The sequence below is a fragment of the Pelodiscus sinensis genome, chromosome 3, assembly GCF_049634645.1.
Source record: "Pelodiscus sinensis isolate JC-2024 chromosome 3, ASM4963464v1, whole genome shotgun sequence".
NCBI lineage: Eukaryota > Metazoa > Chordata > Testudines > Trionychidae > Pelodiscus > Pelodiscus sinensis.
In genome coordinates, this window is record NC_134713.1 from 165,269,331 (window position 1) to 165,284,088 (window position 14,758).

Sequence of the window (14,758 nt, forward strand, 5' to 3'; positions counted from 1 at the left end):
AGAAGGGCCAGATGGGGCAGCGGGAGGCTGTGGGGCTGCAACTGGAACCTCAGTGGGACGTAAGCTGCTGAAGCCCAGTGCAGTGAAAGAGAGCCACTCATGGGGCCTATCCACTATTCGTGGTTTCCCATCCCTGCTCTATCAGGTATGTCTACATTAGGGATGTTAGCACATAGTTGTTTACACAATTAACCAATAACCCTGGGCTTATCGGTAAATCTTAACTACTACACTCACTAACTCCACCCTGGCTGCCTCTGTATCAGAGGCAGCAAGGAGGAAGGTGAGAGCCTGGTGCCTGTGGGGTGTTGGCTCCTTTGGTGCTGTCTGTGCCCCCTACTGCCTCCTACAAAAGCAGCAGTGTGGAGAGATGGGGGCAGGCAGGAGCACCCAGTGCTTGGGAAAGCCAGCTTAAAAACTGGCTCCCCACAAGCACCAGCTCCCACAGAGCCACCTGCCCCCTACGCTGTTGCCTCTTTATCAGAGGCAGTAGGAGGAGGCAGGCAGGAATCTGGATGATGATAATGGTCCTTTCTGGCTTTTAAATATAAATAGAGCCCGGTGCAAATACAAAATTGATATCTGCATCTGTATCTGCAAAAATGAGCTGTAGATAGCTGCATCCATGTCCACGGATGTGGATACCTGTGGATATAATCCATATAGTAACAGAATTGTGGGGCTCTTAACATAAGACTAACACTGAATGCTGCAAGCTGAGAGAGTCAAACCAGCATTCTATCTAACATATGCTGGTCCCCACTACTATAGTTGCTAAATAACTGCATTAAGCCTTGTTACTTTGAGTTTAAAGGGACATGGTCAATTTAAAAAAATCCAGATTTTAATAATGGGTTTTAAAAATCCATTTGATGTGTACCTGAAGTGGTTTATTTGGGTGGTAAATGTTCCCAGGCTAATATTTGAGACTGAACCAGAAATACCAGAGAACAGACCCATTAAGCATGGCTGGGAGACGTACTCCTGCAGTGCTAAGGTGCTCAGGCTGAGCTCTTGCTACAGAGGGTCTGCTGACTTTGCTGCTTCTGAGTCTTGTGTTGCAGAAGAAAGGAAGTGGACCCAATCTCTGTTGACTTTGCTGAGGGTGGGCACGGAGCATTTGGAAGGGAAGAGCATTGCCAGGTTCCTGGAGGTCCCCATCTTCCAAGTATGTGTGTGTGAAGTTGGACACCTGTCATACACATTTTCCTCCCCTATCCCACTTTACAGTGTAAAGGAGCACCCATGTCCTAGCCCTAGCCCCTATTGCAGGAGGTGAAGGTTTTCCTGCTATTTGTATGCTCCACCCCCCACCCCACAGGGCCATGGATGATGAGTTCCCCAGGGAATTTAGTGAGATGTTGAGGGAGATCATTGCTTGAGGGGACAGCACTAGGCATGAGTTGTGAGGTGGAAGGCCTTTGTGTAGTATTAGGCTGGGAAGGACTCCAAGAGGAGGGCGTTAGTAAGTGATGGCAATGCCAGCAGGACATGGGCAGAGTAGGGTGAATTGTGTATGAGTAGGATGGGGAGTGTTTATGTAGGAGGATGGACTGGGAAATCAGGTGCTATATGAATTTGCTGGCTGTTGTCAAACTGAGGCATGGCTCGAATTTTGACAGTTAACAGGTGAAGCATAGTTTAAAAACAGTGATACCACTCTCCATAAAATGAGATTTAAAAATCAGACACATTTAATCATATGCACGCAGATTGGGGGTGTTTCTCTCCTCAGTTATGTTTTTTCTACGGAGTGAGCAGATGGTGTTCATGTTCCTCTGAGACAAATGCACGAGCAGTGTAATGACACCACTTTTGTGACTAGAAGCTGCAAATATCAGGATGAGTATTTGCTGCAGTTTGTATAAGAACTGGAGTATGAAATGGTGTAAACTCTAGAAAGATCTGAAAGCCCATTTCATTTACATGACAATTATTTGACACTTTTAAGATGGGTAATCATTAACTTTTAAAAATTAATCACATTGTTAGAAAGATAAATTCATATCTGTTCTGTTGAATTCAAAATAAGGCTCACTGTGTGGGTGAGAAGTCTCTCCCATATAGTGGGAGGAACCAGTGTCTCTTCAGAAGAGTTTGCTGCAGTTCACAGCTGGTCATCTTCTACAAGCCTGATTTTTTTTTCTCTTAAGAGTTGGAGATGGCCTATAACTAAGGTTTTATTCATGCTGTTCATAGAAGAGGGCAGCCAATTTACTTATCTGTATGTCACAAACACATTCACTCTCCATGCAACCGTTCACTCTAGTATATACTGTAGATATTGATTCTCATTGGTTTGTCTGTAGTATATTCAGGTGTTAAAGAGGAGCTAGTCTTTTTCTTTTAATTATAGTTGTAGAGCTAATTAAGTAGGTTTTAATCTATATGCGGTTGGTGGACAAAATTGAGGCATGCTTTCAAATACAATTATTTATCTTTCTGAAAGAAAATATATGTCCTGACACCTTTTAAAAGCCCAATAATAATTTCTCATTTCTTCCCCCGTTGCTTTGCTCACCATCATGTTATAAAATATGCACCTCAGCCAAAAGTCAAACACAGAACTTGGATGTAAAAGCAATGCAGGATATGTTATGGTGAGCATCATCGAGAAACTGATATAGTTCTGTGGTAAAAGTTGTAGTGGGATTTTGCCTTTGACAATCCTTAATTCTTAAATTCTTGTATGCAGTTGAAACATACTGACTTATTTAAAAACATGAAAAATGCAAAGCATTTTTAGAGGCCTGTGAATTTTTATTCACTGACATTTGTTCCATGAAAGAGAAATAAATCAAACAAAACACTTCAGAGTTATTTCATGTTTCTTCTCACTCACTAAATTTGTTCACCATTTAACACACAAGAGACAACACGCCCCAAACATCTCTTTGAAATAAGGAGATTATGAGTTTAGGTTCACCTCTTCCATTGGTGAAGGAAATTCTGTGCACTTAATAGCAAGGGCTGTAGATCAAGGCTTCAGATACCATCCCTGTGTTACTGGTCATGTAATTTAGTATAAAAAAATGACACATAACATTTCTAGCAGAGCTGTTGATCCAAAAAGCCATATTGCCTCTCAAAAAGATAAGGCATAATGTGTGTAGTTACATTCTCTGTTATTTAGAGTTTCTTCTGCATATGTAGTTCTACAAATTACTCTTGGGGGAATTCTTTGCCATTAATGTATATACAGAATTTCCTTTTTCCTGCAGAACTGGTGGTACAGAGTTACTGGATGCTGTTAAAGGCTAAAGGACCTAGCAGAGCCCATCTTGCAATTCTAGGACACTGCTGAGGGGAAGGAGAAGGGGAACTGGAGGATTCTGGGCAGCTGTAGTTCCCAGCACACCTTAAAGGAAAGAGGTGTGCAGGAGATAGAATACAAACCCAAGACCTAGCATCAAGCTCTTCCTTTGGATCCCTAGGTTCTGGGGTATGGAGGTGGGGATGAGGGGAGATGCAAGTGTAGGGGCAAGGGTGACACTCTGTGGCTGGGCTCTGGAGGAGAGAGGGTGCAGGTGTCTGTCATGTGAGGGCTCCTTTGATCTGCTTAAATCATGTCAGTTCATTATTATATTTGTGGCAATCAGTGTATATTACAATATGATTAGCTCTAGTAAGAGGGGAGACATTGGCAGAGCATTTGGTTCTGATATTAACTATTGTTTAATGAATGACAAATGGAGCTAGATTGTGTGTTGTATTTAATAACATTAAAAGAGCTGTATGGCTTGGAAGATAAGACACAGTATTGCACAGAATATCTGGGATCTTGGCTTGAATCCAAAATGATGTCCTAAATAAACGCATCACAAAACCACTACAGATCAACCCAGATTTATGTGAGTGACTTATAATAATCCTAGAGCAAAGCCAATGTTGTGATTAAATTAGCTCATGCATTTAGAAAGGTTTTTCCCTTCAGGTCAGACTTCTAAGCATAGGTGGGACCACAGAGAAGTTCACATTGTTGTGGATTGAAGTAAAACTTTTGGTATCTAGAATTTCATAACTTTTTATCTTTAACAAGCATAACTAAGAAAATAGGCAAACAATAAATTAAAATATAAAAAAAATTTAAGTAGTGCTACTGTGGGTAAGGATCTACTAATCTTATTATAAATAGCCATTTAAAATTTGACTTATTTTAGTGTGGAAGGGTTGAAATTTAGCCTACATGTTCTCAGACCTTATATAATATCTGGTTTGCTCTTAAAAGGTATTTATTAATAAGCTATTCTATAACAACACAATTAATTGTAATAAAAGAAAAATTTGAATTTGACAGACACTTGCTATATACTCACCCTCATTGCAGTATGCACACATGTGGCATTTGTGTGTGTGAATATGACTACTTATTATCCAGGTATCTTAATTTGAGAATTTTGTCCTACCTGTCTTTTTAATAACAATTTTAAAATCAGATTTTAGAAAAAGTTTTAACTGTCAGACTAAACAAATCTGTATTATAGGTATGCATAATAAAATGCAATGTAAATTCTATTATTTCAAATGGGAATGTGTGTTTAATTATTTCTTTATTTTAAATAAGACAGGAAAGTATTTATCCAGTACAGTAAATAAAAGTCTGAATTGACAGTCAATGTAGTCTTACTGCATATTTTAGGAATTTGATATGCAACAGATTTCTTGCAAAGAGATATTAAGGAGCCTGAAGAAAAATCAGTGGGCTAAGGTAACTCTACAATAGAAAAAGTAGTATTAGAGATCCCTGTATTGTTGATTTTATATTGATAATATACTAGTAAATGTTTTGCTACATTTGCCATTGTGTGTAATTTTCATTTATACATTTTCCGGTATTTCAGTAACCCAATATCTGTATTTGTTTTTCGCAGCATGACGTCTCACAGACTTTGCTCAAAGCAACTCTGGACAGTGTGGTTGAGGAGTGTGTCAGCTTTGTAGGAGTAGATATTAACATCTGCTCAGAAATTCTATTAAGGTGGGTAATTCCAGTAATTGCATGCCTCTAGATCACAGAGTCTCTGTTTAGTCTGTCATCCAACTCAAACTCAGCTGGAACAAATGGCTCTTGTGTTAAACTTACGATTACATGAAAATGTTATCTTAAGACAGTATTTTCCTGGATTATTAACTGACAGTTTTTAGAAAGGGGAAAAGTATAGGTAAAAACTGTGTTTAAAGAAAAAGGTAAAAACTGCAAGGTAAAGCCACTCTTCTGAGGGGAAAAAATTATTTTCAAAGTAATAACACACAGCATGGAACAAACATCAGTAACAAATAATATGGCATCTATTATATATTTGAAAGAATTTGTGTGTCTGTATATGTGTGAGTCTATTCAAGTACGTCTCTTAAAAGGAAGAGCTAGGACCATCAAATTTGGTATGCAGCTTCCTCTTATAACTTAAAGCAAGGTCAGGGTTTAGTGGTTCCAGGACATTTGGATGTGCCTGGAATACTATTGCTTCTCCTAAAACAGAAAGGGAGGGGTCTGCTAGTAGGCACAGTTGTAGTGTATAATGACCACAGGGAGGCAGCAAGGGACTACAGACAGGGACTGGGACAGCTATAACCCTACTGAACCAGCAGGAAATGGGGGGGCTTGAGCTTCAGGGGCCAGATACAGGCCAGCCAGGAGCCACATCCAGCCCCCAGGCTTGAGGTACTCCACCCCGATCTAGACCAATGGACTGTTTAAAATAAACAGTGGGAGGGCACCATGCTCATAATCACAGAATAATGGAAATGTAGGACTTTATCTATCCAGTCCTCTCCCCTATGGCAGACTTAAGTATTATCTTCGGGACCCTCCTTGACAGGTGGTTGTCTAACCTGTTATTAAAAGCCTACAATGATAGACACTCCACAGCCTCCCTGGGCAATTTGTTTCAGTGCTTAACTATTTGGACAGTTGGGAATAGGGATGTCAATATGTAGTCAACTACATGATTAACTGATAAGCCAATGAACTTGGCTTGTTGAATACATGCACCCCCCGTTGCCTCTGTATCAGAGGCAGCAAAGTTGCTGGGGGGGGAGGGGGGAGGAGAGTGGGAAGCAGTGCCCATGAGGAGCTGACTTTAAGAAGGCTCCCCCTTGAGCACCAGATCCACTCCCATCCTGAAAGGTGAGGGGGGCAGGTGGGAGCCAATATGTGTAGGGAGCTGGCTTTCAAGCTAGCTCCCTGTACGTTCAGGCTCCACGAACCCGCAGCAAAAGGGGGCAGGCAGGAGCCCATGCTGGGGGAACTGCCTTAAAAGCTGGTTCCCCCAACACCCGCTACCATGATGATGCCCTCTCTCTTCCCCCCACGCTGCTGCCTCTATCACAGGCAGCAGCACGGGGAGGGGGAGGGAAAGGGGAGATGGGCGAGACTGTAGTGGCAGCAGCCCCTGTCCATGGGGGTCTGAGCTTCCCACAGACGGGCTGTTACTGCAGACCAGCCTCTGTCCATGGGGAGCTTGGATCACGGTGAACAGGGGCTGTTGCCACCCCACGCTGCTGCCTCTGTATTAGAGGTCGCAGCGCAGGCCGGAAAGCAGTCAGTCTGCGTGGGGAGCTGGTTTTCAAACTGGCTCTCCTGGCAGACTGGCTCCCTCCTACCACCCTGTGCTGCTGCCTCTGATATAGAAGCAGCAGCGCGAGGTTGCAGGGAGCTCCCCAGGAGTGGAGCCAGGAGCACACTGGCTGCTGTGCTCACCCCCCGGGGACTATCGAACAGTCGTTTAACCGCTAAGATTTCATGTGGTTACACAACTATTCAATTACACGATCTCTAACATCCCTAGTTAGGAAGTCTTTTCTAATATCTCACCTAAATCTCCCTTGCCATAATTTAAGCCCATTATTTATTGTTGTGTCCTCAGTTAAGGAGAACAATGTATCACTCTTCTTTTTATAACTAACTTTTATGTGCTTGAAGACTGTCATGTCCCCCCAGCCCAGTGAGCTCTTCTCCATACCAAACAAACCCTATATTCAATCTTTCTTTATAGGTTATGTTTTGTAGACCTTTAATCATTTTTGTTGCTCTCTTCTGGGCTTTTTCCGGTTTGTCTACAATTCTCCTAAACTGTGGTGTGTAGAACTGACACAGTTCTCCAGTTGAAAGCTTACCAGTGCTGAGTATAGTGTACAAATTATTTCTCAAGTGTTTCTCAACACTCCTGCAAATACATCCCAGAATTATACTCACTTTTTTATGTTACAGTATTATGTTGTTAACCTATCCTTAGTTTGTGATTCATTATAACACTGACTCTTTCTGAATTAGTAGCTCCTAGGCAATCATTTCTATTATGTAGTTATGAAATTGAATTTCTTCCTAATTATAGTATTTGCATTTTTCCCACTTGGAAATAGTGACCATAATATAATTATATTTAACCTCCGCGCGGTAGGAAAAACACCAACAGTAGCCCAACACTGTGGTATTTAATTTCAGAAAGTTGAACTACACAAAAATGAGGCCATTAGTTAAACAGAAATTAAAAGGTAAAGGACCAAAAGTAAAATCCCTGGAAGCTGCATGGAAGCTTTTCAAAGACACCCTAATAGAGACTCATCTTAAATCCACAGCCCAAATTTAAAAAACCCACAGTAAGAGAACCAAAAAGTGTCACCATGGCTTAACAAGCAAGTGAAAGAGGCAGTGAGAGATGAAAAAAAAACACATTTAAAAAGTGTAAGTTAAATCCTACTGGAGAAAATGGAAAGGGGCATAAACTCTGTCAAATGAGGGGAGGAAATATAATTAGGAAGAGCAAAAAGGAATTTGAAAAACAGCTAGCGAAAACTCAAAAAGCGATAAAAAAAATTGCTAAGTACATGAGAAGCAGGAAGCCTGCTAAACAATCAGTGGGGCCACTGGATGATTGAGATGCTAAAAGAACACTCATGGACAATATAGTCATTGTGTAGAAACAAAATGAATTCTTTGCATAGGTCTTCATGGCTAAGGATGTTAGGGAGGATCCCAAACCTAAACTGTTCTTTTTAGGTGACAAATCTGAGGAATTGTCCCAGGTTGAGATGTCATTAGAGGAGGTTTTGGAACATATTGATAAACTAAACAGTAGTAAGTCACCAGGACCAGATATCATTAGCTCAAGAGTTCTGAAAGAACTCAAATGTGAAATTGCAGACCTAGTAACTGTGATGTAACCTTTTAAATCATCTTCTGTATCTAATGACTGGAAGATAGCTAATATGATGCCAATATTTAAAAAGGGCTCTGGAGATGATACTGGTAATTACAGACTGGTAAGTCTAAGTTTAGTACTGGGCAAATTAGTTCAAACTATAGTAAAGAACAAAATTGTCACACACATAGATATACATGATTTGTTGGAAAAAGTCAACATAGTTTCTGTAAAGAGAAATCATGCCTTACTAATCTACTAGAGTTCTTTGAGGAGGTCAACAAGCATGGGGGATCTGGGTGGGTCCAGAAAGTCTTTGACAGGGTCCCTCACCAAAGGCTCATGAGCAAAGTAAGTTTGTCCTAGAATCAGAGGGAAGGTCCTATGATGGATAGATAACTGGTTAAAAGATAAGAAACAAAAGGTAGGAATAAATGGCCAGTTTTCAGAATGGAGAGTGAGAACTGGTGGCGTCCCTCAGGAATCAGTACTGCAACCAATGCTATTCAACAAACTGATAAATGATCTGGAGAAAGGGTTAAATAGTGAGATGGAAAAATTTGAAGATGATACAAAACTGCTTCTGAAGCAGACTGTGATGAGCTTCAAAAGAATCTCATAAAACTAGGTGGCCAACAAAATGGTAAATGAATTTTAGTGTTGACAAAGGCGAAGTAATGCATATTGGAAAACATAATCCCAACTATATATATAAAATGATGGGCATACAAAACTTAGTTTTTACTACTCAAGAGTGAGATCTTGGAGTCATTGTGGATAGTTCTCTGGAAAAATACCCTCAAAATGCAGCAGCAGACAAAAAAAAAAAGAAAGGAAAACAGTATGTTAGGAATAATCTAAAAGGACAGAGAATAAAACACAGAATATATTATTGCCTCTATATATATTCATGGTATGTCTGTATCTTGAATACTGCATGCAGATGTGGTCGCATTATCTCAAAAAAGATATCTTGGCATTGGAAGAATTTCAGAATAGGAACACAAAAATGATAAGGGGTCTGGAACAGCTGCCATATGAGGTTGGAAAAGAGGTGACTAAGGGGGGGGATATGCTAGAGGTCTTTAAAATCATGACTGGTGTGGAAAAAATGAATAAAGAATGGTTATTTGCTTCTTCTGAACACAAGAACTATGGGTAACTAAATGAAATTAATAGGTAGCATGTTTAAAACAAACAAAAGGAAGTAGTTCTTCATGCATCACACAGTCAGCCTGTAGAACTCCTTGCCAGAGGAGGTTATGAAGTTCAGGACTATAACGGAATTCAAAAAAGAGCTAGATAAATTCATAGAGGGCAGTGGTTATTAGCAAGGATGGGCTAGAATGGTGTCCCTACTTTCTGTTTCTTATACGTTTGCAATGGAAGACGGGATGGACCAAGTGAAGAATACCTGTCCTGTTCATTCACTCTGGAAAACCTGGAATTGGTCACTCTCAGGAAAAAAGATACTGGGGCAGATACTAGACAAATATGACAATTTTTATGTTCATTGTGAAGCATAACCCTGGGTTACAGAACACTACCCACTGCATAGACAAGAATTTAAAATCATGATCATCTGCTTAATATTTCCAAGAATGACTTGCCAGAATTTCCATTCTTACTTATTTTTAGTAGTAGCGGTATTTTGACTTTGTGGGTTGTTACCTTTAAAGTTTTCCTTATAATTTTGATATTTCCGCAATGCTGAATTTTACTCAATTTCAACTTTTGTTGCATGAAGTATGGGACTATTTGCGGGGGGTGGGATTTTTCTTTGCTTTGCTATTTTGTATCTGCCAATTCTTACGTGGGTTGTGGGTGCTAATTTTCTTGGAAGTACCATTAGTGACACTCAGTCACATCAGTGAACAAATCTCTGGTTCCATTCACATAGACCTGCATGCAGATTTGGGTCTGATCTTGCAGAAGTATCCATCCACATAGACTCTTTGTCTCAGATAAGAGTCTTGTTGACTTCAGTGGATCCTTTCGCAAGGTCGTGTGAAGACGGATTCTTCAGTCTTTGGTCTTCCACTGCCTTTGGAAACTATTTAGTGTATTGATATTTGAGTTGTGTGGATCAGATTTCCTGGCGCAGTTTGTATCCTTGTTGTTGTTAATTTGTATCTTCACTAGTCATTGTTTATTTGTAACTAATATGTTTTGAAAATTTTGCTTCTCAGACATATTGCAGGACTGAATGCTAATAGGGCTAAAAATATAATTGAATGGCGAGAAAAGAATGGACCATTTATAAGTCGGGAGCAGCTCAAGGAAGTTAAAGGACTTGGTCCAAAATCCTTTCAACAGTGCGCTGGCTTCATCAGGTTTAACCAAGAATATATACGAACCTTTTGCAGGTAAATACTAAAATGTGAATTCAAGTCAGTAGCAATATGCATTTACAAGCCCATTTCTTCTCAAAGCAGCAACCAAGCAGAGCTGACTGAATGTCTAGTAGGTTTGTTGCCTGTAGCATATTACTGTGAATTAGGATTCCCAGATTTTACTCCTTATTTTGCCACGAACTCTTTGGTTACCTTGGGCAAATATGTTTGGCCTCTGTTTTCAGTCTGTAGCGAATTCACAGGGGTGTTTTCAATATATGCTTGTTTGTAAATTACATTAATATGTTTGGAAGGCAGGTGCTGTGGAAGTGTGATGGTGGTTTATCTTTATTCTCACATTTTTAATCTTGTAATCAGGAGAGGGAAGAGGTTTCGGTTGTCTCTCTTTGGGGCAAGTACTGTCATTTTTTAATATTGGTGTTCAGTGTCTCATTGGTTCCACTACCAATTATTAATAATAAAAATGAAAACAAAGAAGGCAGGCATTTGTCAAACAGTGCAGTAGAGGAATGTTAAGATAATTGTATATTATATTTTCCTTCCCAAGGGCAAGAGCCTAATCTTGATGTCAAATAAATAGATGCCTAGCAATGCACATCTTGCAAAATCTACTCCTGAGGGAATTTCAGCACCAAAAAATTTAAAATTCCTTGCACAGTATTTTAAAATTCTGCAAATTTTATTTGTCAATAAATAAATGTGGCTCCAGCCTAACAGTTGGGAACACGGTCCACTGGCTGCATTGACATGGGAGATCATCCTGAAACTGCCTGCTTCAGGAACTTGGCAATGAGGCTGCTTCTGATCCAGATACAGTGCAAGGTGTGGGCCTGCCCCAGAAAAACCCTGAGCTTTGCCTCTGTACACCAGGTGCGGCGGGGCTGTGTTAGCCCAGCATGATTCAAGTGTGGAAGGGCTTAGCGTGTGAGGATCAGGGTGTGGGGTGAGAGGGTTCTGTGTGGGGCAGTCAGAGTGCAGGCAACTCAGTGGGAGATCTGGATGCAGGGGTTCAGAGACTTGAGGGTCACCTGGTGTAGAAACAGTTGGACTCTGCCGAGATTCAGATGAGTCTTTAGGGCTCAGCTGGAGGTGGGGAGATGGGGCTCAGGAAGAGGATCTGGGTGTGGGGGATTCACTGGGGGGGGTCCAGATGCTGGGGGAGTGGGCTTGATGTCCAGGTGAAGCCAACTGGGGATCAGTTGGTTTGAAGTGTGGGGTTCATCAGAAGAGTCTGGGTGTAAGAGGGGATTGGGGCTTGTCAGAGTGAGGCTACAAGGGGCCTGTTTAACATCACAGCTACTTCCAAGGGGGCACTTCATGCTGGGCTCCTGCTTCCCTCGATTCCTCTATCCCCTTCTCTCCTCCATCTTCCTCCCCTCATTCCCCACATTCCCTTCTCCATGCCCTTATACCATCTCTTTCCTTCTCCACTGCCCTTCCCCTCACTCCCTCTTCCCTCATTACCCCCAGTCCCATCGCAGGCACACCACACAGGAAGACTCCCAGCACACACAAAAGGAGCATGACTAGCACTAGGAGCCAGATGGCGACCTTCACCCAGGGCCGGCTCTAGGTTTTTTGCTGCCCCAAGCAAAAAATGTTTGGCTGCCCTCCCCCCCTTTTTGTTGGCTTTTACACATTTGCACTTGCAATTTTTTTTGTTTTGTTTTGGAGACAGAGACAAGATTTCCAGCTCACACAAAGCTCTTTTTCAAGAGTGGGAAATGTACCTTAAATCTGTACTTTATTGTTCTTATAGACAGGACTTGCCGAGCAGCGGCGAGCCGCGCGATTCGGCACTCTGCGCATGTGCAGACTACACTGCACGGGTGGGCCAGCTTGTAATCTACTCACCATGGGCGAGTAGATTACACTAATTGTCAAGCCCTGCTTATAGAAATAGGCTATTTTTTAATTGTGGTTTGAATGCATGAAATACTATTAACACAAATAGTTAAGGAAATATAAACAAAGTACCAAAAATAGAAGGGAGAACTTGTGCCACATCTAAAACTCAAGTAGTTTATGGCTATACTTAATCGTCAAACCAATTATAATCAGGTAACAATACCACTCTGTTTTAACTTACTTGTCAGCCAATTATGATAACTATAGCACATAAGACATCTAAACTAAATCAATAAATATTTGTATTGTTAAAATAGATTTGTTTTGGAATGCAGTGGCTCCTTATGTGGCTCTAACACATCTATATTATCAGATAAACTGAGATCAGTGGGTGTGCATGTGCACATTATTTTTGTGTGTCCATCTTGTTAATAGCCATTATATATTCAAGTTTATGAGGTGTTAGAAGGAGTGGAGAGTTGTATGTGCCCAATACAACTATATATGGAATGAAGCTTGCCTTAGAAACATCAAACACAAAAGTTTACTCAGATCAACAAAGTTTATTTCTTTAAAGAAATATCTATGAAACAGCATGTGTGGTTCTTTGAAGAATGTAAAACAGTTAATATTCTGTGTGTGTGTGTTTGTGTGTGGGTGTGTGTGTGTGTGTGCTGGATCCTTGTTTGTTTCTACTTCTACTACAAACATGAACAAGAGAAATATACTAGGAACAGACTTCAAAGGGTCCATGGGGTTCAGGGTGTCGGGGACTGGGACCTAGGGGGAGAGGCCAGGGGCTGGGCCAGCGGGCTGAGTGTTTGTAGGTTTGCCAGGTATCCAGTATTTTCTGATTTTTTCTTTTTAACCGGACAGGAGGCGAAAATACTGGACACCTGGCAACCCTAGGCAGAAAGGGGGCATCTTACCTGGGATTTCCATATGATGTAGGTGAAGGGGTGGCTGATGGCTTGGAGTGGAGAGGCTCTTGGAGGAGGTAGCGGCCGCTGGGGAGAAGCAGAACTCAGGACTAGGAGACAGGGCCAGCCAGCAGGCTCTGGGGCGCATTGGTACTGCCAGCTGGCTGCACGCAGGCACGCCGTTTCCCGGGCTATGGCCCTTTAAATCAGCGAGGCGGGGCTAGGCATTGCCAGGAGCGGCACCGGCTGCTTACCTGAAATGCCACCTCTGGCAAAATGCTGCCCCAAGCACCTGCCTGATTTGCTGGTGCCTAGAGCCAGCCCTCCCTTCACCTCCAGAGGCAGCCAAGCTGAGATGCTGCTTCTTCAGCTAGGCAGAAAGGGGAGGGTGTGGCACACCATGCAGTTCCCCCCTAAAACTGCATCTTTGGTTGTTCCAACCTCCCACTCCCCCGGGCTTCCCTGCTGTTTTCTCAAACTAATCCTTTTGGCCTGAGGTTTCCCACGTTTTGTCTTAGCTCTGGATTGAGCAAAATCATTTTAGCTAGTTGAGTGAAAAAATATTTTAAACTGTGTGATCTCACTGCTCATATAAATCACAATCATCTGATACAGGGGCAGGCAATAATTTTTGATTGGGGAGCCTCTCCAAGATTTTGATATGTGGTCAAAGGCTGCACTTTTCTGTGGAGCGGTTGGGGGGGGAGGGGCCTGGGATGGAGGTTGGTTGCAGAAGGGAGCTCGGGGTGAAGGAGAAGGTATGGGAGTTTGAGTGAAGGAGGGAATTCTGACCTAGGACAATGGATTGGGATGCAGGAGAGGATTCTGATCTGGAAGAAAAGTAAAGGAGGAGGTCTAGGATCTGGGAGGGAATCGTGACCCGAGATGCAGGTGCTACAGAGGGTTTGGGTGGTGACATAAGGCAGGAAGGGATGGTGACCTGGGGCAGAGGGGCTTTATTCCCAGAGGCAGGCTCTGGCCAGGAGGCACTTACTAGGCGGCTCCCGGCCCATAGCCCAGAAGGACCTTGAGGCAGGCTCCCTACCTGCTGCAGCCTCAGAGTGTATAACTGCTCCATGTGCTTTTCTGCACCATGCGGTAGGAGGGGAAAACCAGCCAATGGGAGGTGAGAGACTGTGCTGGGGGTAGGTGCAGTGCATAAAGTTTCCCCCTCCCTCTTACACAGAGGGGCACATGGAGCAGCTGCTCTTAGCCCTGGGGTTGCTCCCTGCCTGCGGGCCTTGTTGGGGTGGCTGTGGGTTGGATTGAAAGGCTTGGCAAGTTGGATTTGGCCCACAGGCCACTTCTTACCCACCCTTGATCTGATACCTTAAACAGTTTGGACTTGAATTGTTCTGTAGGTTTCAACAAAACTCAAAGCTTACAAAGGAATAAAGTTCCAAAAGAGTTACATGGACTCATTTGAAAAGTTTTGGAATTTCAGACACTTTCAGGCTCTATTAAAGATAGCTACTAGGACATTCAAGTCTAGTCT

The 14,758-nt window shown here is 42.2% G+C and overlaps 1 protein-coding gene across 4 annotated transcripts in view; it reads left to right on the forward strand.

Moving 5' to 3' along the window:
* Window positions 1–14,758, forward strand: part of SRBD1 (S1 RNA binding domain 1) — a 236,501-nt gene that overhangs the window by 179,557 nt on the left and 42,186 nt on the right. For all 4 annotated transcript variants that reach the window (XM_075925416.1, XM_075925414.1, XM_075925415.1 and 1 more), the window contains 2 exons: window positions 4,872–4,978; window positions 10,331–10,507. In XM_075925416.1, the coding sequence (XP_075781531.1) occupies window positions 4,872–4,978; window positions 10,331–10,507 (284 nt within the window). The remainder of the gene's footprint in view (window positions 1–4,871; window positions 4,979–10,330; window positions 10,508–14,758) is intronic.